This window comes from Lepisosteus platostomus, chromosome 6 (assembly GCF_059453375.1).
Source record: "Lepisosteus platostomus isolate fLepPlt1 chromosome 6, fLepPlt1.hap1, whole genome shotgun sequence".
NCBI lineage: Eukaryota > Metazoa > Chordata > Actinopteri > Semionotiformes > Lepisosteidae > Lepisosteus > Lepisosteus platostomus.
Window position 1 is genome coordinate 52,852,610 of NC_142616.1, and position 25,469 is coordinate 52,878,078.

Here is a 25,469-nt window from a genome sequence, read left to right on the forward strand (position 1 = left end):
TTTTACACTTTTTCACAATACGAAGACAGAGGATAGCATTGCCATCTGTGGACTCTGGAGGTAATTATGGAGGTAATTTTAAGAAATAGAATATTTAACCTTAGCTCTTAAATATCTAGTAGTGCATTTCACCCTTATAGTAAATTGTAAAGCTGATTTTCATCTCCTGCCCAATTCAAAGGACATTAGAGTCAGAGTGTGGGGTGTTTTTTTTTTTACAAACTTAATATTACCAAATTTAAGTTTTCAAAATAAACCATGCTTCATTTTTAAAATGTACTTATAAATCATACAACTGTTTTTCACACCAGAGGGTATTTAATGTTGTTTCCGTAGTCTGAACAAATTCTGATGTAGAGATGGAATTTGAATTAGGGTGATTTATTGCCTTCACTGAAATGACAATTTGACTGGAAGGATAAGGTTGTCAGAACCCCCCCCCCCCCCCAAAGAAGTGAGTGTGCGACCCCATTATGCAGAAGCAGAATTCTTATGTTGCAAATATCTAAAAAATAGTATATGAATGAGGATACAGTTAGCAAATCGAAAAGGATAGGGAAGAAGATAAGTTAAAAGCCTATATGAACCAGTTGGAATCAAACCATCAAGCACACGTTGCGAGATTAGAGTTTGGTGCACGATGGCTCCAAATCATGGTGATGAAGGGTACATTGAACAATTTACAGGAATATAACTTCTGAAGATCAATTGGCATATGTACTATATAGCTTCTGGAGGTAAGGTACTGATTTTGGCCTTAGATGGATCCCTGTCAAAAAGCAGTGATGATAATAGCGTACAGATTGAGATATTTCATGATCCTCAGGCATCTTAAAACACTTTCTTAAATAATAATAATAATTCCTTTCGCTTATATAGTGCTTTTCTGGACACTCCACTCATAGCACTTTACAGGTAATGGGGACTCCCCTCCACCACCACCAATGTGCAACATCCACCTGGATGATGTGATGGAAACCATAGTGCATCAGAACGCTAACCACTTCAGCTACAGTGGGGAAGAGAATAGAGTGATGAAGCCAATTCATAGATGGGGATTATTAGAAGGCCATGATTGGTAAGGGACAATGGGAAATTTGTCCAGGACACTGGGATTACACCCCTACTCTTTTCGAGAAACGCCATGGGATTTTTACTGACCACAGAGAGTCAGGACCTCGGTTTTACGTCTTATTTGAAGGATGGCACCTTTTTACAGTATAGTGTATAGCGGCCCCTGCTGGCCCCACTAACAGCTCTTCCAGCAGTAACCATAGTTTTTCCCAGGAGGTCTCCCATCCAGGTACTGACCAGGCTCACACCTGCTTTGCAGCAGTGGGTTGCCAGTTCTGAGTTGCAGGGTGATATGGCTGCTAGCATAAGAAGAGCATGGAGTCAGGTTGGAATGAATACAGACTGGATTTGGAGTTTGGGGTAGTATTGAGTTTTGGGAGAAATTCCATTTCCAGCTGGGGCTGGAGTTCTATAACTTGCTGAGTCTGAAGTAGTACTGGGTCTGGTGCAATCTCTCTTGACAGCGAGAGTGAGAGCTAGCATCATGGTATCATGTGAAAGGATAATGAGAAAGTGTGGAGAACTGAGATTCTTATACAAAGAGTGGGCAAAAGTGAGCAAATTTACAGTTTGACCTCCTGCCAAACTTTAATTTAAAACTCCATATGAAACTTTCAAGCTATTTTTTTTTTAAATGTAATGGAATCTATCAGAAACACAATTTCTTTAAATGTGATAAAATGCATCCTCATGAAGACTTCTCCAAAGTGTTTCTAAACTGGGTAATGTTAAACTAAAACTGAAAACGTTACGAAGTATACAATTTGCACAACGTTTAAAAACTAGGATTTTTTATTTTAGCATACATGATTAAAAAATAATGCCGAAAGCTATCCTAAGCAAGACTTGCATTAAAAAGCTTCAAATTAAAACCTTTCCTCCCCAAGGCTGCTGTGATTGATGCTTTCCTGGTTATATCACAATTTCTCATTCACAGCTGTAGGAAACTGAAGTTCTGCTGCCCTAGTGTCATTAAATGTTGTCAAAAGCCAGCAGGCATTTTCAAAAACAGTATTATTGCTAGAGACAAAATTAAAAAAATTTGAGTCTTTATTTTTTGATTAATCTGACATCAGCGTAAGTGTCCACAATCTCCAAATGCAGAAACTATTTCAACATGCAATGAAAAGACACAATGCAATTAATTTTTTTAAAAGGGTTTCTCTGTAATTTGTACCTTCACCTATTTCAGCAATGCAGTCCTCTTTCCCATACATTATAAACTGCTTTGGATTCATTTTAATACTGTTTGGTATGTAATGCTGAAGAAATGAGGCCTTGTCAACCAAGATCTTGTTCATTTAGGAATCTTGCAGGAAGAATGTATCCAAAACAGTTCTTTTTCTCCTTCATAAGTATGTTTAGGGAAGTTCAGTACTCAGTGTAAGCTATTATCAGGTTTTGGGCAATACCTGCAAATATCAATTAAATTACTGTTAGGTGAAATATACATATCATGCATTCTCATCTATTTCAAAGTTTTGCTGTTTGTATAAAACAGCTGATGATATAGTCAAGGATCTAAAGGAATAGAACATACAACAATTTCAGTATAATCTGAAAATGTGAAAACAAATATTCTACAACTAACAAGCAGTTCTTTAGTCAATGCTGAGATAGAGCTATAATATATATTGTATTTTTTCCCTACATCCATGTTTCAGCTGCTTCTTCCAATTCCAGGTCGCAGGGGAGCCGGAGCCTATCCTGGTAAGCAATGGGTGCAAGACAGTATACACCTTGGATGGGATGCCAGTCCATTCCAGGAAGACAGACTTGTACACACTCACGACAGGGCCAGTTTTCCCCAAAACAACTTTACCTACCATTATGTTTTTGGACTGTGGGAGGAAACCAGAGCACCTGGAGAAAACCCATGTGAACGCACGGAGAACGTACAACATAATTGTATGCAGATAGCAAATAGCACCCCACAATGCAGAACTGAACCCAGGGCCCCAGCGCTGTGAGGCAGCAATACTAACTACTGCACCGTTATGCTGCCCTTGTTCTAATTTTTAAAAATGGGAAAAGTTTAAATCTTTTTTTAAAAAAGAAAGACATTTCTATTTACATTCTTACAGGTTTTTCTGATCCTACCAAAAAACAAAAAATGCACCTATGGTTTTTAGCTACCACAGCGTTTCAAGAATGTGCATTCTCATTCTGCCAGTTTTGCTTATGTTAAAACATTTTTTTATGAAATCTCTGAAATAAATACACATGTAAAAGCATAATTAATCCTCTTTTATCTATTTTTCAAATACTTAAAAATGTATAGCTGTTTTCCTGTGTCTTTCAATATGTCTTTGAGGATGTCTCTGTGAAGTGCAGTTTTGCAAAGTCTGTTACCAGAATTATCTTTAGTAACAAAAGTGAGCGCTCAATCTCTTCTAAAAGTTCTGTAAATATTTGTTTAAAACATTAAATCTATACACATTTTGACAAACTGATTATCTCCATACATTATTACATTTCCAGTTTGGCTCTATGCTTATTTATATTTATGAAAGCTGAACAGTTCCCTTTGGAGATTATGAAGCTGTTTGGTTGATACCCTGTATGTTTATGCTATTGAAATTGATTAACTATATGTTATTAAACTCTGATTTTGTTTAAAAAATAAATGTTGTTACTGTATAGATGTAAATGTGTAAGGTATACCTAGACTATCTTTACATAACTTTGCCTTTTAGGACTCAAACGTTTAAATGGGAATGCTAATTTTATATTTCAGGGTTAGAAAGAATCACTGATGAGTGCATTTAAAAAACACAATAAAAGTAAAATGTACACAGTAACGTGTAAAACCTCCAATTTACATTACGAAATAGAGGAAATTTCCAGGTACTGTATGTGCAGTGCCATATTCTGCAATTCAAAACATTCAGTGATGTGAAGCGGCCCTATTGCATTGTGAACAACCAGGTTTGTGAATATTGTACACCTCTTGTAATACAATAGAAATATTGCTCTTGACTTCAAGATGGTTTTGCTGATAAATGGAAAATATGTATTAACTCTGCACACAAATCTTATTGGAAACGTGAGACCAGGAGTTTGAGAAGACTTACAGTACTTTCACAAAGTTCACAATTTTGTGCTTAATGCAAAATTTATATATTTTTTTCTATGTCGTTAATGAATTTATTTTGTTACGGAGATTTAATAACCACTTGAAAAATTGGGACTGCAGTTCCCCTTTAAATGAAGTAATAATCTGTTATAAATGGACATAAAAATAGCTTTTGAAGACATAAAATGACTGCACAATGATGATTGTACCAGAATGAAACATCGCATTATGTGGTCTGCTTCCTTCTTGTCTTGTTATAAATGATATGTATTCAACTTTTGAAAAAAGTATAGTACAGTGACTTATTTCTCAGTCTAGCACGGAGTTACAGATGTTAAAGAACATAAATGAAAAATCAGTGGTCCACAGTCCTTACAGATTTACATGGGTCATGTGGTTTAAAAAGAAAAGCAAAAAAACCCTTCTTCATTCCTTTTTATTCATTGTAATATTTCATTTGCAAGGTGCGTTCTGTGTTTTTATTGTAAGGCTTTCAGAGATGTGAAAGTACAGTTGGCTTTTCCTTGTTTGTGTGCCATCCCTCAACAGCAGAGTGCACAGAACTGGCAGCTGGCACACAACCAGGAAACATACCAAGAGATCAGTTCTGCTTTGTGGTCACACACAGTTACTTATGAGGCCTTGTTAAACATGTCATCCATTCATTCAGCTATTAATTTTTTCACAAGGACATACTGTGTCGCTATGTTTTATTTGCAATACAAATTCTTATACGTTTAGCAAGCCATTCACATATGGATGTATGGACAAGATATACCAAAACATCTGTGTCTTGTACAGAACCCAATTTCCTGACGTGTGTGTCTGGAACAGGATGCCTAGCCATATTGTTAAAACTGTCTCTATCAGCTGTTTCAAGAAATGCTTGGATGAGATCTTGCGATCAATTAACAACTACTAACCAAGTGAGCAAGAGGGCCAGCTGGCCTTCTCTCTCCTCTCACCAATCTGGTGGTCCCTGTGTTTCAATGTCACAGAGGTTGGCTCTGGAAAAATCCTTAGTATAATCCTTAAAGTGGTCCAAAAGAAGTATTGCTCAAAAATCTGTGTCTGTTTTAGGTTGACTATTTCATTTTGAACAGGCAGTATCAGTGAATGTGAATGAAGTATTGGTCCTTATCTAAACACATTTCAGCAGTATTTCTGTATGCAAGTTCTACTAAACACTTTGTATACTATTTGTCTTTTAGACTTCCATTCATCTGTCCATTTTTTAACTGTTTCTTCCAGTTCAGGATTGCGAGGGGAGCTGAACCCTATCACGGCAAGGAATGGGCACAAGGCAGAGTACACCCTGGACAGGACATCAGTCCATTGCACGGTAGAAAGAAGCACACAAACTTTCAGGGCCAATTTTCCCAGAAGCTGAATGATCTACCAGTATGTTTTTGGACTGTGGGAGGAAACCGGAGCACCTGGAGGAAACCCATGCAACACGGGGAGAGCATACAAACTCCACACAGATAGCAACCCAGGTCTGGAATTGAACCCACAACCCTGGCGCTGTGCCACTCTGCTTCCCTTTGATACTTTTATTTTCCAAAATAAAGCAAATTTTAGTGGATTGCAGATAAAACTATCATAGGCAGGTAATTTCCATATCCAAGCCACATCGATTTATCTGGCCAAAACTTAGCAGACTAGAAAGCAGGATCCCCCTGGGGTGTGAGATTACCCCAGCAATGATGGTGTCCACTTATACAGTGGGGTGGTGCAATTAGGGGTAAAGTACCTCACTCAATTTAAAACAGTAGTGAGGGGACTCAGACCCACAATCCAGACATTTGCCTGCTACACTACTGCTCCCTAAAATTATCATAGAAGTTTATTTTGTGACTTGGGAAGGGTTTAATCCACTTCTTCCAGGAGGCTCTGATTTTGTATAATAAAAGGTATTTTGGAGTATTTATATTAAATTAAGAACTGTAAGTGTTGTTTATTTTTTCAGCAACTTTTTTTTTACCTCAATATTTTGTGTTAGTTGCAAGAATTTAAAAAAAAATTGCAAAGTACTGAGCACTGTTGCTTTTTTCAGTGGATCGAAATTATCTTTTTGTATATCAGTATCAGAATTTAGTTTATTGTCCACACAGAGTGGGATTTTTCCATTGACCTCACTGAGACAACAAATGCAGAAAACATAAAACATCTAATGCACTGGAGTTGTATACAATAAATCCCATATAAACAACAATACAATAAAAAACATATAAGATTCAAATTTGTCCATACATATAAATATACTGTAAATACTGTGCTCTGAAGGAGCTCATACATCAGAGTTTAAAAGAGTAATGACACTCTGAGCAAATGAGTTCTTAAAAATGTGTTTTTGTAGCCTTCAGGGTTCTAAACTGTTGACCAGATGGTAGTTTTTCAAACTAGGAGTGTAGTGGGTGTGAGGCATCATTTACTTTCCTGCAAACACTCTTTGTATACAAGTGGTTCATCTGGTTCCGTTTCTGAACAATACTTTTGCTGCTCATATTTATAATCCTTCAGTGCCTAGCTGTACACATGGTACCAAGAATCCCATACCAAGTGGGAGCACATTCCCTCCCAGACTTGTATAGATTATCTTTGGATATGCTTGCTTTCATCAAAGCTCCTCAACCTTCTCAAGAGAAATAATCTCTGCATGGGTTTTTTAAAAAAAAACATGCTCTGTGTTGTCTAAGAATTTTAGTTTGTTATCAGTGTACTGTATGTACCCAGATACTTAAAAGGAAGAATGTCCACAACCTGACAATTTATATTTATAGGCTGAAGTGTGGCTGGCTCAAATCTGCCTAATTACAAATTGGTTTAGCACTAATTCTTTTGTTTTGCTGACATTTATTTCCAAAGTGCTTGACTGGCTCCACTTAATAAAAGTTAAAGTTAAAGTTAAAGTTAAAGCAAAGTGGTACTGAAGAGAAATATGAAACATACTTCTCATCCCCACCTACAAGTAACACAGAAACAAACAAAAAAACCCATTTGAAATACAGGCTTTTTCTGTTGGCTTTACATCTAAAATATTTTAAATATTTATATCATAATGTATTTTATTGGGATTTTTGCCACAGATTTACACAAAATACCCTTTAATGTCAAAGTGAATACAAAGTTCTCCAAAACCCTCCTAAATTAACTAGAAATATACAACATAAAATATCCGATTATTACATTCTGTCTATCGACATCAAATTTAAGACAGGGTATAGTCCTATAACTCATTGACTGCTGAAACACTGGCAACATACAGAACACAATGCAATAAAAATGGCCCACTCTGCTTGTAGTTGTCAATGGTTAACCTAAGTCACTGACTGAAACATTTCAACTCAGCAATAATTTATGTGGGGAGGTGAATGAACAGCTGTTCAAGAGAACAGCAAATAGATGCTACTTTATAGTAGCATGCTTACTATCAATGTACAGTACAGTACATGGGGCTTGACTTCAATAGTTTCTAGGTATCACCAAAAGTGAAAATTCACAAAGACAAATCATCTGAAAAACTGTGAGTCAGTCGAGGTGGTAGTGCTATGAGCCTTCTAAAAATGTATTACAATGATGGGATTAGTTTATACAGCAGAAAAACAAAATGTCCATGGTAGCTTAAAGTACAGCAGTGCCTCCTGTGTGAAATTAGAAAATAGATAAAGCACTTAATGGCACAAAAGTAGTAAGTAGAAAAGAGGTGCACAATTATAAAAGCCTCCCTTAAACTACAATAAGCATGTGCAGGGGTGCCCCTAGCAGACTTCCTTGGGGGTGCAGCAAAGTCTTCACTTCTACATACTATAGATGCACCTCATCCTATCTTGTACATGTTCACATAAAGTAACCTTCTCAAGCCCACGTCTCAGTATTGCACACTTCTCAAATGATACACAATTAGCAATATTAAATATTGCAATTACAATGTAGCCTTTTGGAAACAGTAATAAGCCTCCTACATTTGATGCAGTACAATTAAGGTAGTACTAAATGCAGTAATGCTGTAGTGCAAATAACTGCAGGCTTACAGAACTGTCACTCTGTTGTAACTCTACAACACTGCTTCAGTACTGCAGTTTCTATTTTTTTATTGTACAGTGACTTGTTTTATAGACATAGCTTATTAAAAGCAATTAAATTGAAAATGGTACTAGTGAATACATATTTAGAAAATATTTAGAAAAATATCTATTCGGAAAACAACGAATTAAAATTATTTTCTCTTGAAATTTAATGATTCTAGAAGTTGTTCTGTTAAAGATTTTCGTGCTGCACGTTGTCTCGGATAATGTCTTCCAAATACAACAACGACAGTATAGTAATAGAAAATCTTTAAGCAAAAAGGCTACCTTAAAGCTATTGACTACATGGCTGCAAAAGAGGAACCTAGCAAACTTCAGAGAACTCGCAATCCCCTGAGAAGCAGTTATTGATGGGTCTCTCCGCGACTGGCTGGAACCAGCTGCCCGGGTTTAATGGTGTTTCCAGTAGTACAGTAGTGAAACGAGGTAGGATGAGCGCCGCCTGGCAGTTCGCACATGCTCAGTGTGTGTGCAGGCAGGCAGTGACGACACGGGCGCCATATTGAAGTGCTGATTTTTTGTCTCGGACGCTGCTTGCCAGCTTTCTGTTTCCTGTTGGATTCAGGAGGAGAAAGAGACGGAGTGAAGAGCTTCAAACATTTCACGCCACAATCATGGAAATCGACACACTTCTGGAGGCCCTGAAAGGTTGTGAAACGTAGACGTTACTGTCTTTTTCGTTCCGGCATTCGAAAAAGTGTGAATAGAAGTGGTCGGAACGGGATTAGGGTTGAGGAGTAGTAAGGTGTTGAATGTGGCTGTTGTTGTGTGTGCAATTTTAGAATAAATGTAACTAAGGGCTATTTGGATACCTTATTATACACTTTAAAACAATAGTCTTCTTTCAGGGAAGTGTTTTGAATCGTTTTGGTGTAGTCTAGTTGTGTTATAATGTGCACTTTTAACCCAAAGCCGGTAACCAACGTTTGTAGCTGTTGTAAAACTACATGCTCATATTCAAACATTTTAACTTTAATCGTGTGATTTTCTTCATGGTGCGCCGGGAAAGTTTGAGAATTTCCTGCAGACAGCTGATCCTGATGTGGAGTTTTATTTTGCTAGTTCCTGTCAGTGGCTGTAACTTTCCTTGCAGCATACGGTTAACAGACACCTAGGCTGTGTGGGACCCAACTGCTGTGGCTCTTACTTTCCCCCCCTTTATCTGTCTTTCTGTGTAGATTTTGAGAAGAAAGGCAAGAAGGATGTGTGTCCGACGCTGGACCAGTTTCTATGTCATGTCGCAAAGACTGGGGAGACCATGTAAGTATATTTACTGACGAACCGCACGCAAGAGGCCTAATGTGTCTCAGGAGTAGAGTAACAGACATGGTAACGACTGTCTCCCCAACGGGGATCGAGAGAACTGCAGTTTGGATATACATGTCTCATGTCTGTAGTAACCTAGACTACTGCTGACTTACTTTGTATCAGAAATATCTGATTAAATTAGTCTTTGAAGAGGACAGCCTGCTGAAAACACCGCTATATACTTCTAAAGGGATCAAGGGAACCTCTGGTTTTAAACACCTGTTAGCAAAACAAGACCGTATAAAAGCAGATGTGTAGTTATGTGAGCAATTAGAAATTAAACAATATATGGCACAATAGTCGTTTAATTTTGTATCTGATGCGTGGTAGGTGGGAGAAATGCTGATTCAAGTGTAGTTTTGTTACAGTCTTTGGATAAAGATATTGATTAGTGCCCTTCGATTTAAGTTTCCGTGCTTCATTTAGATAGAGGAATCCTAGCATTGTTTAATTTCTCACCTGAAGGAGAGAATATTTTATTGCTTGCAGTGATGTATTGCAATATGTAGAATGTATGAAAAAATGTGTTGGAAACAAGTTTTTAATGCACTTCTTAATGCAGTCTTTATTTAGAGCACTTTCCAATCGAAAAACAACTCCTTACACTCTGCAACATGACACATTGCACCAAGCTGACCTTTTTTGTATTTTATGCTAGTGTTTTGGTTTAAGTCACGGTATTGCACTGACTGTGACCTTTGCATTGTGTGTGCACTTTTGTTCCTCTTATTTCATTGATGCCCCTCCTTCCTAGATTTGAACAAATATGTAGGACATTTTTTGCTCTTTCATAAAGCAGCTAGTATGGCTAATACACTTGATATTGTGCTTAACAAGGGATTTAAATATACATTTTCCCTTAAAACACCCCTTCATCTATTATCATGCCCGAAGTGTTTTCTTAATTCCTGAAATTGAAATTGGAAGTGAAAATAAACTTGGCTTTACAAAACTGGAATTTGAGATTTTCTATATTTTTTTTGGCCCGTTTACGAAGCTGAGGTGGATCATTGGTCTGTTCAGTGTTATTTAACAATCTGGTTGTAAACTTTACAACAGCTGAACTGGGGCATATGAGCTGTCACTTCAGACATTTTAATTGGGTCAAATTTGAAATTTGTTTATTAATCGGTGAAATAAGTTCCAAAATATTTAAGCAGATTGTAGTGCTGTTACTAAGTCACTGATGATGTACACTAAGCCATGTCCATGTGTAATTATTAAACAACTGTAGGTGAAGGGAAAGAAATATAAATTGTGTGTTGGTGACCCTGGTTTATTTGTTATGTAAGGCATAGTGAAATTTATGATTAAGATTGCAAAAGTAGCATATTGTATTTTCTGAATACTTTTGAATAAAATTCCAAATCAGACCTTAGATTGCTGTTAATTGCATCTCAACTAATTCTTGTGAATATTTAAAGCATTTTAGATGCTTCTCGTTATCTAAATTTTTAAATTATGCCTTATTAAATAGTTAAAACTAGTTTAGTATGCTGTAGTTCTGTAAAGTAGACTTAAGTCACACTTAAGCAAGTTAACTCAAGATTTATATTAACTTATTATTGTACCTTTGATCAAGTTTTCAGACCATTTTAGTCCTCATATTAGGATGAATGCTTTATAGTGAACAAAACTAGTGTAATGCCTTTTTTCAATTAAACTGTATAGGCCTAAATTTGTTTCAGTTAGGTTGATATATGTAGCAGCGTAGCAGTAAAGTGAGCTGCTTACATAGTGGACTGTAGATGTATATCCATATAGGTAAAACAATATAATAAGCAGAAATCTGGCAGTCCTTTTTAAAGAAATGCAAATGGCAGTTTTTGTTAGACATTGACTGTTTTGTTTTGCAAGTCTTTGTGGAGAGTTAATTATATAGCACACTTTACACATGTTATTTTGTTTGCAATTATACATTCCTTAATATATAATTCCATGTGTTTTGATGATTATTTCAAGATTTCACTCTTATAAAAATAATCTTGTTCATAAACAAGAAGTTTGTCTCAGAATGAATAGCAAGTCAAAATACACAGAACTGTCCTGGATTTTATTGTCTAATACAACGATGTTTGGTTCATCCAAGTGTGTTGCAAAAAACATTTTCTGACTGTACAGATGTTAAAAAAAAATACACTAGGATTGTTCTGAGGATTACATTGCATGTAATTGGAAGGTCCTGCCTTTGGTTTAGAACGCAGGCCATCTTGATAAATGTTCATAGTGGAAACAGAATGTTCTAAACGCTATGATTTTTGCACTTGTAATGTTTAGAACAATTTTCAGCTTGTGTTTATAGACCTTTTTATCTGAAACCGAGGCTTTCAACCCAACACTTTTTGACACAAATGGAGAACAGAAGGGTTTTCCACCAAAAATACTGTAACAGTACTGTTCATGGGTCAAAAACAGGTATTTGCATGTGATGAAAATGTAGTTAAAACTGCAATGCATGCTTCCAGTATCTCTTTATTCCTGTCATTCCCTAATCAAATTTTTCACATTAACATGCCAATTTAAAGATCAAAGAAAATTAATATTGTGTTTTACAAATTACTTACTAGGCAGATATCTGTGATAATCTCTGAAATCAAATGTAGGTGATGAAACCCATGTGGCCAAGGGATTCTGTAAGTGTGGCAGTTGTGAATGTAACCTTAAGGGGATCCAAAATTCAAGAACAGCAATATTGTTAATATTTTAATATTGTCAATATTAAAAAAATAGAACTAGTCTTTTTTGTCTAGTGTCTTTTTCAACCTTTTCAGATCCACAGATTTGGTTCTCATTAGCAGTTGTTTTTTTCATGTTGTAGTGATAATGTACAAAATAATGTACTCCACCAGGCCGAAACGGTGATAAACAATATGAAACCACTACTGCATATTATTCTTGAACTGTTATTGTGTACAAGATTTTTTTCCCCCATGTAGAAATATTTTCAATATGTTCACCATTTGCTTAGAGAACTTGAGCATCTTATTTTTAGGATCTGGTGTTTTTCCAAGAATTATGCAATACCTATTGTGTCTCTGAATATCCCTCTTTTTCAGTCTGAAATTGTTCATGGCTTATTTTTCTTTTGGGTTGTATTCATAAATCTTTATCGTATACATTTACCACTTATTTAGAAATATAAGAACAGACCTAATATTACAACATATAAGTAAAACATTTAAATCTAGTTAAATAAGTTCTAAATTAATATCCTGTAAGTTTTCATTTCTTGACCTTTTTTTTTGGGGGGGGGGGTTAATTTTGCACAGCACTAAAAGTTTTATGAATATAGTCCATCTGTCTTTTAAGGTACTATCTCACGAAAAGTCACACAGAACTGGTTAAAGGAAATGACAGCCTAGATAAACTAACCAAAGTGTCTCGTGTAATGATCTTAATTGTTTAGACTTTTTAACATAGCCCATTGCAGAAATTGCTCTTCAGACTTACTGTTACAATGGTACCTTCAAGAATGTCTTCTTTGAATGCCCTGCTATATGTCTTAAGTATTTCAGTCCTATACAAAAAAGCATTTGAAGTGTTTCAGCTTAGATTTGTATCAATTTAACTTTGAAATGTTTTTGAAAGGGTGGCGCAGTGGTTAGCATTGCTATCTGGCAGCACTGGGTCCCTGGCTTCATTTCCTGACTTGGGGTGCTATGTGTGTGTGGAATTAGTATGTTCTCCCTTTGTTTTCGTGAGTTTCCATGTGCTCTGGTTTCCTCCCACAGTCCAGAGACATAATGGTAGGATAATTGGCTTTTTTCGGAAATTTGGCTCTGGAGTGAGTGTGTTTGTGTCTTTGTGTATGCCCAGCAATGTTCTGGCATCCCATTCCGTGTGTATCCCACACTTATTACTTTCAGGATAGACTCTGGCTCCCCTGAATTAGATGAAACCGTTAGGAAGGTTAGACGGATGTTTTTGGTAGGTCCGAAAGTGTAGAACAACCTTATTGTCTGAGGATTTGCCATTAATCCTATACTACATAATTTGTTTTCCCCATTCAGTTGTTCTTGCAGAACTAGAGAACATGGCCTGGGCAAGCTTGGTATCTTACCTAAAGTTTGACTAGTAGAATAATTTCAGCTTAGAACACGTAACATCAGATGAAGGTACATTTAATGGTTTTTCAACGATGTCTCTGCATTCTATTATTCATAAACTAGGAAGGATCAGAAGGGGTGGGGGTTTTTGTTTACAGCCACATTAACAATAAACACAGTTACTATGGCACTGTGTGGGATATTTATTTCTAAGCACTGAAACTCAATTATTTGAATGTGAGTGTTTTATGTTAGAAAAGATTCTTAAAAACTGAAATATGTTGTTCTAACATAAAACACTGTCACATTCAAAACAAAATTTCAATGTAGGATTTGTAATTCAGTAAAATGAGAGAATTGGTCAAGAGTCTGAATACCTTTGCAAGGTACTGTATCTAGAACGCTAATTACCCTGTTGCTTAAACATACTGTGCTATATTTGTTGGCTTTAGGTTATGTTTGAATTTATTTTGTTTCCTTTGTCTAAACACTGGCACTTGTGTATCCCCATAAGCATAAGGAAATATAAAAAAATATATTTTCATTTTAAGACATTAATGACATTTAATTTTAGTATTTTCAAGATTGATGGAAGAAGTTAATAAATTCTAAAAGGTTTTTGCATCTGTGGTGGATTTATTCAAAATTCATGAATTCCTAACCAACCTGTTTTGCAAATCAGTGCTTTGTGATGTTTGAACAAGTATGTTCTCCACACTGATTAGTTTAAATGCTGTGGCATACCTGACCAGATGAATGAAAAGTAAGTTGGAATTGTTCTTTGTCATGAAATTTAAGATGTCGCTTGTCTAGTACAGATAGTATAATCAAAGCTCACAGTTCAGGGAAAAAGCATTGCTCATTACTAAGGGTTTTCCTTTTGCTTTTTTAAATATTTGTTTGTAACTAAATTTAATTTGCATGTTACATTTTAAAGATCAAAGTGCATCAACTTAGAAAGTGAAAGCTTTTTAGTTTTACCAAATCATACTAGTTGGCAGCATATGCAGTGCTATGGCATTATTATTCCAGTTCTGTACATTGCACTTCACTGTGTTATTTGGGTTGACTTTACTGACATCTATTCATTTATATCCTTTAGCTATATGTTCATATTTCATTTTCTTTACCGATCTCAATGGCTGATAAGCTATTGTGGACAATGCCAATATTAAGCACAAGACTAGAGCATGCATGATTTTGAATCACTGACAAAGTAAAATAAGGTCTACATGTTAGTGCACTTCAGTTTTGGCATTCAGTATTATTTATCAATTTCGTAAATTAAAATAAAAGCAAATATGTACAATTAACTTTGAATTGGCTTATGGGGAAATGTTTGTATTAGCATAATGCATTATATTATATAACATACATTAAAATGGTATTTTTGAAACATGACAAACAGAAGACCTTTTTGCAATTCATACACCCTGTAAGATACAATTCAAGAGCTGAATTACAGAAGTAAATTTTTGTGGTAGTTTTTCTAAGAATGCATACACTTTTAAGTAGATGATGCAGATTAGTCATTGCTCCTACCCATGTTAAGTAGTTATTGAGTTACAACTGGTGAGTGGAAGCAGGAAAAGTGCTAGAATCACTTGCAGTATTTGCAAACCTTCATGCAGATTCAGCATATGGAGCTGGAATGAGCTAGAAGGTATTTGCTTCTTCCACTTTCTTCCCAAAAAGGAACATAACTGCATTCTCAGTTTTAATGTTCTTTGCAAAAGATAATTCAGCTGTCAAGTCTACATCAGATCAAGTAGCTGACAGAAAAACTAAATTACTTTTTGCAACATATCAATTGCAATTCCCATCTCAAATATTTCCATTTCCATTATTAATAATCGCTTCCCAAATCATTTAATTGCATATTGAATATCTCAACACCAAATCCATGGAATATTCCAAAAAGTGTTTTATTAAAGCAACATTCTATATCAATAGACCCACCTTAATTTTGCATCTTAATTTATTGTAGTTTGACTGTCTCATTTTGCTGGAAAAATACCTGTTTTTTTTGGGTCTGCGGAGCACAGTAATTTGAGTCATTTTTGATCATTTGAGCAAAATTTTCTGGCACAGTCCTCACACATTTCTGGATGGCATAGGATGACCTCATACTGTCTTAACACAAGACTAATTGTTGAATTACTAAATATAACAATAGATGTAATGAAAGTTTGATATCCATATAATTAGGTGAAAAGCAACATATTCAGTTGTCTCAATTATTTAATTTCCAAACTTTTTGACTGATCCTACAAAACTACTTTTGTATTCAAGAATGTTTCATTACTTTTAAATCTAAATCACTCAAAACTTAAAAGATTTCAAAAGGGACTCTTCTGTGTATGTTTCTTGAGACAAAACTGTTTTCCCATACCCTGTTATTTCTATTGTCCCTAATTTAATGGAGAAGACCCAGCATTATCTGAATAATAGGGAAAGAGGGGGTTCATGTTGAAATTAGCCGTGCATGCATTCTCTGTGCTGGTTTGGTTATAAGTGGAGACAATGGTTTCCATAGGTAAAAAGCGTGCAAGTGAGACAATCACACCTAAAAAATGCATGCGGTGTTGGCTTACGCCTTGTCTGATTACATGTTTAGAGCACAGTGTTAGGCTGGTGTAATGAAGCTGTGAAGTATAAATGTGGTGTGCTGGTGTTGTATTGGTCCTGTCTGAGCTATTTAACCTTCATTGGTCTATATCCATAGAAAATATCGAATAGGGTCAAATATCGTAACCTTATGGGAACAAATATTGAGGTATACATTTAAACTAGCTACTTGCAGATCCCCACGACTGAACATTGGTGCCAATGTAGCACTATTCATATTCACATTTTTGCATGCCCCAAAACTTCCATACCACAAGCTCATTTGCGTTTTCACACGATATGTGGTTTTCCGTTTGAATATGGGTGGGGTTAACGGCACTCATCGCTTGTTTGAGGTTTGCTGTCCTTCTCTGTTTTTTCACCCATAGTACTGTTTTTTTCCCCCTTTTGTTGTGTGAATGTTGCCAATTCACATGGCAGTAACTGAAAAGTTTAATCTAAGTGCCAAGTTCAGAAATCCAAAAGGCTGCTTTTTCTCAGAGGCGTACATTTTTGACTACTAGAAATGTATTGGATTCTCTAACTTAATGGATCTGTTTCATAAAATGCTCGGCTACATAATTTTCTACATCTTTTCTACGTGTTTGACTTCTGTGTTCAGCAACGTTGTTTAAGCTATCCTGAAGATTTTCTTACAAATCTGTGAGCGGAGATATTTGTGACACTTAACGTAAAATGTATTTTTCCCTCTAAGTGGTTAGTAAAGGTTTAAGTAACTAATGTGCACTGTCCATGAAAAGCAGCTGGCAATCATCATTTGGATGATTTCTCAAAAAATCAGTTTTAGTATCTTTCATGTGCAGTGGTGTCTCCCATAAACTCTTCCTATTTTGGTGGCTTTTTAAAAATAAGTATTCAAAGACTTGGATCAATTGCCAAAATAAGCTCCTGTTTCTGTAGCATGTTTTCTACCTGTGTAGATAGCCCAAGATGAATAAGAGCTTGCTATAGCTAATGGTTTGTTTCCTCTTTAAGAGATAGTTGCAACTGGTTTTGAGAGTATAAAGTGTATTTTTTTTTTAGCCACTGGTGAGGGAAACAATGATTAGTCATATCTGCTGCCTGTATTCTATATGTGCCATTTTTGTGATTCTCTTGGAAGGGTGGCTTACTCTGGTGACTGCTTTTATCATCATATACTTGAAAATATTTCCACACTGTGCTCTTTGGGGTCCTGTTTACAGTAGGTTCCTCCTATTGCACACTGCACCATGGTAAGCACACCAGGCAGAAAATTAAATTATATATGCAATGATAAAATGAAACAGTGTTATAATTGAACAACATTTATCAACTGTGTAGTTTTTCCTTGCCTTGACTTCATGCTATTATTAGTATTATTATATCAGTACATCCCATAGCAGTTATATGTAATTCTGATTAAGAAATGTTGACAGTGGTATGAATGAAAGAAAGTTGTACGATTCAAGTGTTTCTTAAATGATTCTCATTCTCTGATGACCTTATAGGAACCATATAAAGATACGACTGGAACAGTTGAAAGCCTTGCTCAGGTTTCAGAAGTGAATGCAAAAATAACCATTAATGGAAGTTTATATAATAGATGTATTAATACCTGATGAAGGCTCCACGTTGTGTTTTTTCTCTCTTCTTTTTTTCAGCATGGAATAAACCTATTACTTGTTCCTTTGCAGCCTGCACATGCTGACGCAGCTACCCACCTGATGTATTAATATATGTTGAATTATTTTTCATTATATTTAAGTTGTGTTGGGTTTGACATTTGTATAGATCAAAATAATGCTTAGTGCATCATCCCACAAGTATGTACTTATGCTCTCCACTTTAGGATTCAGTGGTCACAGTTCAAGAGCTATTTCCTCTTTAAACTGGAGAAAGTGATGGATGATTTCAGAGCTTCAGCCCCTGAACAGCGAGGACCTGCTAACCCCAATGTAGAGTACATTCCCTTCGAGGAAATGAAGGAAAGGATACTCAAAATAGTCAACGGATACAATGGGTAAGTAATTGTGGCACTTAGTAGTCCTCATTTGGTCTCTGCAAGTTTTTTTTGTCTTCCAGAAATATATCACAAACCCTGGATAAGCTCTTGTATGTGATTTGCCTTGTCTAAAGATGTTGTATCATGAAGCAATACTGCCATCTAGTGTAATTAAAAGGTATGCCATGAGATTTATCAATTTAAAATGTAACTTGTATCCATAGAGCTCTGTTTGTACATTTCCACCTCCCTAAACAGGGGCTTATGTTCCTTTTTTAAAAAGAGGTGCAGTTACTAAAAAATATTTGTATTCCTTTTGTGTTTTAAGGATTCCCTTTACTATTCAGCGCTTATGCGAGTTACTGACTGAACCCAAGAGGAATTACACTGGCACAGATAAGTTTCTCCGTGGTGTGGAAAAGGTAATTATAATTGCCCTTACTTCAGAAACATTTCAGTCATTTTTAGAAAAAATATGATTTGTAGAAATCTGTAGAAAAATGTTTTTTCCTTTTATTTATGCTATCACAACCTATTCAAGAAAAACTACTTCGGCAATAAACAAAACAAGAAAAGGACCTGATCAGATATGATCCAGTAATATTTCAGCATGAGACGTACCAGCGTATTCATGCACCATGACTTCAGAAGGACCTATGTAGAGAAGAAATTCTTGAAGCTATTGTACTTAATATATACTTTTTTTGCTCTTTAAGCACTTCAATAAATTGAAAAAAAAATGTAATAAAAATATTACCAGTATTAATTCACTCATCTAATGGAAAAATGTGGAGGTGAACCATAGTCTTTGGCCTCTGTCACTACTTCTAGTTAAACCTTTTTTCTAACAGTCTTTTTTGCTTTGGATCCATTGTGTTTGCACACAACAAAAAGTCAACATGGAATAATACAAAATATGCAACTTTCCTAGCTGTGGCTTAGGGCTACCAGCAAATCTTTTTTTCAAGAGAAAACTAAATTTGTTTCACGCAGTATCAGTTTATATTTACAGACTTTGTACATTATTTCAAGTCCTATATATTCACCGTGTCCAAAAAATGTCTACCTCATACTGTTTGAGACTGATTTTAAAAGTTTCATTGAGTATTACTGGTATTTATCTTTTATATCACAAACCATTTGGTGTATAAGACAGTGATTTTAGGACCATTTTCAAGGGGGTGATACTGTGATTTAAAAACGAGCAAACAGGGAACTTCACCTTTAAGGTTTAAGGATCTTATTCAGAAAAAATATTAGTTCCTATATCTTAAACTACACATAGCTGTAGGCTCCTGAACAGGTCAACTAGTAAAAGCGTTTCTCCGAGTGCAAGTTGAGGTCTGAAGTCTAGGGCTTTTGGGTTGAGCCTGGTTTTATCTCAGTCACCAGCTGACTGGGTTTCTCTAAACAGAAGTGCATGATTGGCTGAGCTCTGCCAAGGGAAGAATAAGGATTAGTCTGCCAGGATCTCTGCTCTCTCGGACCTGTGCCACCTCCTGGGTAGTTGTAAGTGAGGAACACACCTCTCCTCCTGTCAGCTCTGAACCTCCTTCATGAAGCTGTGCTGTGTTAAAAGATAAAAGCTTGAAGCTGGCCAATGTTAAAGGACTCAAAGGTTGGCTTGCACTTCCTTCTCCTCTGAGTGTGGTGGCAGGGTTCAGGGCCATGATAGATGTACCACTGACAATTTCAGATTGGGTGAGTTTCTAGCAAAAAATAATTTAGCAATTCTAAATAAAACATATCTATATCTGGGACTGAGAATATTGCTTGGATTAGTTGTTTACAAAATTAAATATTTACAAGTGTTTTGTTCTGTTCTTTACTTTTAGAATGTCATGGTTGTCAGCTGTGTATATCCAACTTCAGAGTAAGTAAACCAGACAATATGTAAAGAAACCTTTGCAGTGGATTTTGAAATTCAGTGTTTTTTTGTAACAGAGTTTTATGTTGACTTTAACTCCCATTAAACTGTTAATTGATGTGTTTGGGGGAATTCATTATTCCAAGTTAATGAAAAATGTACTCATCTGTACATTGAGGATAAATTCAATTAATAACTTTTCTTTGCTATAGGAAAAATGGATCCAGTAGCTTGAGCAGGATGAATGGTGTCATGTTTCCTGGTAATTCATCTGGTTATTCAGACAGGTAAGATTGTAACAGGATATACTGTAGCTCTCCAATATTTTGTAAATGGATATTAAGCTGTTTGTAAGTGTATTTTGTTTATAAAACAAGTTTTTAATTAGTGTGGCTTATAGAGTAGAACTATCGTTTTCTTTTTTTAGAATATGGTAGTTTGATTAGCTAACAATCTAATTGTTGTAGGATGGTGAAAAAAGTTTTCAGTATACTATAGTACTACATTCATGTAAGCTAGTTTTAAGTGTATGAATATAAATTACTTGCGTGAAGGATTGGACTGCATACACTAGTAGTTTTACATTTTCCTTTTTGGTTTAAGGAATGTAAATGGACCTGGAACACCAAGGCCGATGAACAGACCAAAGCTCTCTTTATCAAGTTCTTTAGCAACAAATGGTTTACCTGACAGTACGGAAAACAAAGAGCCTACAGCAGAGCAGGCAGATGGCAAGCCTCACAGGTATTTGTTTAGATTTCTTTCAATGGCATTTCTATGTTTAAATATCTGAGCAGTAGAAACCAATGAGATGTATGGTGCTTCTGTGATGTGGCAATATTTTGCATGCCAGACTCTCAGAATAGCTTCAAAGAAACTACAGGCATCTCCAGTATAATTCAGCGCCTTTACAGCTGGGATAGGCATGGGTTGACTTGTCTTGACAGGGTATCATGGAGAAATCTTCATTGTGGCTTCTTGCTCTCTGAATAGAAGATTGATTTGTTATTGGTGCCCTCACCCCACCCCCTAGCTATCTTAGTTTACATACTAGTACAGTAATCTGTCTTCTTATTGCAACTAATCCTGAGCAAAACATTTGTCCTCAACAGTTAATTTGATTCGTCAAAGATGTAGGCTACCCTTGATGCTGCCTGAGGAAGAGCATTGTGCTTGAAATGCATTGCTAATTGTTATTGTCTGTATGCATCAAGCCATCATTGTTCTTTTTGCTATTGAGGTACTGTTTATTTAACACTTGTTGAGGCAATGAGTCTTTTCTGCACTTTCAAAATTAAGTGGCAAGTAATGAAGGTACAAAGTATCTGGCTGTAACCCGATGATTCTGCTCCGAAGAAACCATCTTTTTCTGCCTAATTAATCTCTCTCTCAAGGGTCCCAAACCCTCATGCAAAAGTTAAAAAAAAAATAAAAAAAATTAATAGCATACTATATGTATCAATGCTCTTTTATTCGTTTTATGTACCAAAAACACATGAACAGAATTGCAAGTCTCCACAACAGTTTCAGAATTTTGTATTCAATGCTTTTTTATATCAGTCTAGACTTGATGCAAGTGCCTGAGATTTTCAGACAAAAGCAGGAGGTTGATATTTGGTATGAGACTTGAGAGCTATGTTATTATGTACCATTGCATAATAAAAGTGGCTGCAGGCTGACAATTGATCTTTGGTGTATTAGTATTAAAACAGTATTCCAGTATGGATTCTTGTCTACATTCTGTTTGGCGCTCAAGCATTTGTTAGCCAGGGCAGTGCCAATTTGCTGCCAAGTGGCCCACCTAGCCTGTATAAAGCTGCGGGAAACCTTGGCCTTTGTAAATATGTGGTATTGTAAAAGAAGTGCTCTAACAGTACTTGGATATGATCTTTCTTTTCTTTTCAGCGAGTCACCAACATCAGAGGGAGAAAACACTCTGGGTAGTCCTGTGAAGAACAAGTATCTTGAGGAGGAGGAGGACCCGATGGAGGCAGAGGGTCACGAAGTGAAGAGACTCAAGTTTGACCAGGAGGAGGAGGCGCTGCGGCCAGCTGCTGCTGAGAGCACTGCGGAAATGCCAGAGGAGGCCGAGTCGTCTTCAGAAGCGCAGGAAGGAGAGAAGGAAAGCAGCAGGGATGCTGAGCTTCAGTCTTCTGAAGAACAAGGTACTGTTGCGTTAAGAAAATTCAAAGTAAATTTGGCGCCTATTGCTGTTCATTGAAAAATATTTTTCATCAGCCGAAATAGCTTTGTTCCCATTTTTGATTCTGATTTAAATCATATGTGCTGCTGGAAGTAACTTTAAGTGCCTAACAAACCTCCAGAAAATCAATATGCGATTTATGTTGTTGTTTGTCCTAGAAGTACTATACGTTCCTTAAATGCTTGTTGCTGTGGAAACACTGTTCTCTTCCATTGTCAGGCTTTACTTGTTTTTCAGGATTTAGAAATATTGCATGCTCACCTGGTAGTATTAAGTTCTTGCAATTGGTTTCATTGTGCTGAGAATACTCTTCAAAACGAGGCAAATAAAGATAAAAGCACTTAGTTTTAAGCATTATATTTGAAAAGTTTCAATATTTCTCATTTTATAAATTCTTGTGAAGACGTTTAGTACGTTTGTTCACATTTTCTTACATCTGCAGCAAATCACGTGTTTGTATGTACATGTACAGTACTCAACTTCTGCTTTTGGAAATGTACTTGAAACTCAGGACAATTGTGAAGTAAATTTGCTAGTGAAGCAACTTAAAGGTGAAATACAAACTGTCTAAATTGCTACCATAATGAGAACGTTAATGAAAATATAATGTGATGTAATGTGAAGTTTGCAGATACAAATGTATCTTGCTGTTAAAGTATAATTAAGGATAGCCTAAATACTGAAATGTGGAAACACTTAATAAAGGTACACTGTAGAAACTGAGTGAAAATAAGATCAAGAATAAAGTTTATGGCATAGAAAAGCCTGAGCTAGATTGCTTTTGGCAGTAGGTGTGACCCAAACCACAACTGTTGGTACAGCCTTCCTTCATAAGTGCTATATAGTAGCTTGCCAGTTTACTAATTTACCTCAGGTGAGCATTACATTTTCAAATGAGTCTTGTTTTCTACATTTTTAGAGCCTTCAAGTACGCAGACTGAAACCCCAGCAGGGGAAAGCACTGTAGAGAATGCTGAAAAGGAGACGTTATCTGCCACAGAGGATACCTCGGAGGAAAATAATCAAATGGACCAGTCAGACCAGCCGTCTCCACTAGATAAGGATTTGAGCCGTGAAGATAGGGAACCTAGTGAGAATATTGACCCTGTCAGTAGCAGTAGTAGCAGCAGCAGCAGCAGCAGTAGCAGCAACAGTGAAGAAAGCAGTGAAAGTGGTGAGCCAGAGACGGCTTCTTCCAGCAAATCTCCTGAAACTCCATCGGAGAATGCAATGGAGAATAGTACTGAAGCTACAGAAACTGCAGAAGAACCTATGGAACAAGACTAACTGCAGGAATGTTTATGGTGCAGTATTTTCCACGAGGCTCTGATTTTACACTGTAAAAAAAATTATGTAATAAAACGGACCTTTAGTTTCCCAGGAAAAAACTGGTTCTCCAACACGTCTCAAAAGGAGTAAACCCTGAAAGAGTTGCACATCTTTAGAACTGTGAATGCCAGCTCCTTCAGGCCAGACTGACCGCTGACTTTTTAGTTTGGTCAAATCAGTGGTTTGTGTATAGATTTTTATTTGGAATTAAAAGTTTTTAAACTGGAAGGTTATAATTTTGACTTTTTTGAGCTCATTACATTTAGTCATACGGTCTTGTCTGTTTTCTTTTTCTCAGTTTTGCAGGTTTTTCAAACTTGGGTCATTGTTTCAACATTTACCAAATGTAGGTTTCCCCTTGGATTTCAGATTCATTTCTCATTTGTGAAATACTTAAAAAGAGTTTGAGTGGTGCATTTCACATCATGTTCCGATGTATTTTTTTCTGTGTGCTAGTTAAGGAGTTCTTTTGTATGACAAACAAGCCAAGGTTCCAGGTATATCTCAGTCTCACGAAGGTCTGGCCAATACAGTCCCCTGGACATTTTAACCTGTGAAAGGCCAGGATGGGGAGAAAAAAAAACATTCCAGGAACACTTGTCAATCTGGACACTGTTTTGTATTATAATTGGAGGTGCCCATATCAGTAAGTTTCAAATAACATGAGGAGAGCAGTTTTGTCCTTACAAGTTTGAAGCTTGGCTGATTTTAAAAGGTGTTCGACTGAAGCTTTGGTTGTAGAGTGAATGCTTTTTTCCTAGCTGACATTTGCATCCATTAGAGGGTCTACAAATTAGTTTTCCACATTGTGAGTATGTCACTGTAGGTTCCTTTCAGACTTTTGTTTTTGTTAAGGTCGTTATTGCAAAGACACTGCTAACTATTGGAAGAGCAATCTAACTTTACCTTGTATAAGAGTCTAATACAAGAAATATAATTTTAGGGTGCATTGAACCACCATAATTTATATAAAACTTTTCAACGGAATGAACTATTTTTTGAACATACTACTTTGACAGCCAGTGGTTGTTGAATATCTGAAAACCAGCTCAAAGCACAAGAACTGCTTATAGTCCAAATATTTTCAACATACAGCCACATTGAATACCAAGTCATTTCGCATACAGATCTCCATTACAATGACTGGCTGCCAAATTTGTACCTGTTTCTGCAACTGTACTTTTTTGATATTTAGAATTTTTAAATTTCTGTAAAGTAGATTTTGTAGATTGTAATAAGTGTTCACTGCCTTTGTGAAACAGTATATAATTGTATGATTTCTGTGTAAACTGAATGCTTGGGCTTTCAATACAGTATTCATATAAAGCAATAAATGTTAATGTTATAAATGTGGGTATGCTTTATTTGTATCAGTTACAGACTTTTATTTTACTTGAACTTTTGGCAGCAATAAAAGCTTTTGAATATTTAAGCTTCTCTGTCTACTAGTAAGTTATAAGTATACCAGATTAAAGACTTTTTCATAGTACTGAATAACTTAATAGTAATTAAGTTATCAGATCTATTTAAATGAAAGTATGATTAGAAGACAGTTTACAACTTGGAGTAGCTATTTCCTATATTCATACTGCCAAATTGTTTGGAAGACCACTAAACAAAATTTCATATAGTTTTCAGATGCCACCATAGCATCAAATGCATTTGAAATGTTTAGCATACATTCTGTACATACCGTAAGTGGTTTACAGTCTTCATTTAACACTTAAGGTGTGGATGTCTCAGCCAAATGCTGTTCATAATTTTTTTGGATTAAGTTGCACAGAGATTCACACAGTTACTCTATAGACATACTTGCTTTTTAGGTGGGTTTTCAAGGTTTATTTTAGTTGGCAATTTTACTGTGATACAATTCCATAAAAAAACAAA

At 36.0% G+C, this 25,469-nt stretch overlaps 1 protein-coding gene across 2 annotated transcripts; it reads left to right on the plus strand.

The window, feature by feature from the left end:
• Positions 1-8,727: 8,727 nt before the first annotated feature.
• On the plus strand, positions 8,728-24,931 carry LOC148661888 (serine/threonine-protein phosphatase 4 regulatory subunit 2-like). Of its 2 annotated transcripts, XM_088636341.1 has the most exons (9): positions 8,728-8,886; positions 9,417-9,498; positions 18,031-18,201; positions 18,512-18,605; positions 20,019-20,056; positions 20,263-20,337; positions 20,654-20,794; positions 21,956-22,215; positions 23,173-24,931. In XM_088636341.1, exons 1-9 carry the CDS (start codon positions 8,853-8,855, stop codon positions 23,538-23,540), a joined length of 1,263 nt encoding a protein of 420 aa, XP_088492467.1. In that variant the 5' UTR covers positions 8,728-8,852; the 3' UTR covers positions 23,541-24,931. The 2 variants fall into 2 exon arrangements, with proteins under 2 accessions (XP_088492467.1, XP_088492468.1); XM_088636342.1 differs by lacking the exons at positions 8,728-8,886; positions 9,417-9,498; positions 18,031-18,201 and adding an exon at positions 18,208-18,361.
• The last annotated feature ends 538 nt before the right edge of the window (positions 24,932-25,469 follow it).

Bases quoted from the DNA above. Each gene is read 5' to 3' on its own strand.
- LOC148661888 (XM_088636341.1), top strand. From the start codon at position 8,853: ATGGAAATCGACACACTTCTGGAGGCCCTGAAAG. The intron at 9,499-18,030 runs GTAAGTATATTT...TCTCCACTTTAG, and splicing joins GCAAAGACTGGGGAGACCAT to GATTCAGTGGTCACAGTTCA. The intron at 20,795-21,955 runs GTATTTGTTTAG...TTTTCTTTTCAG, and splicing joins GCAGATGGCAAGCCTCACAG to CGAGTCACCAACATCAGAGG.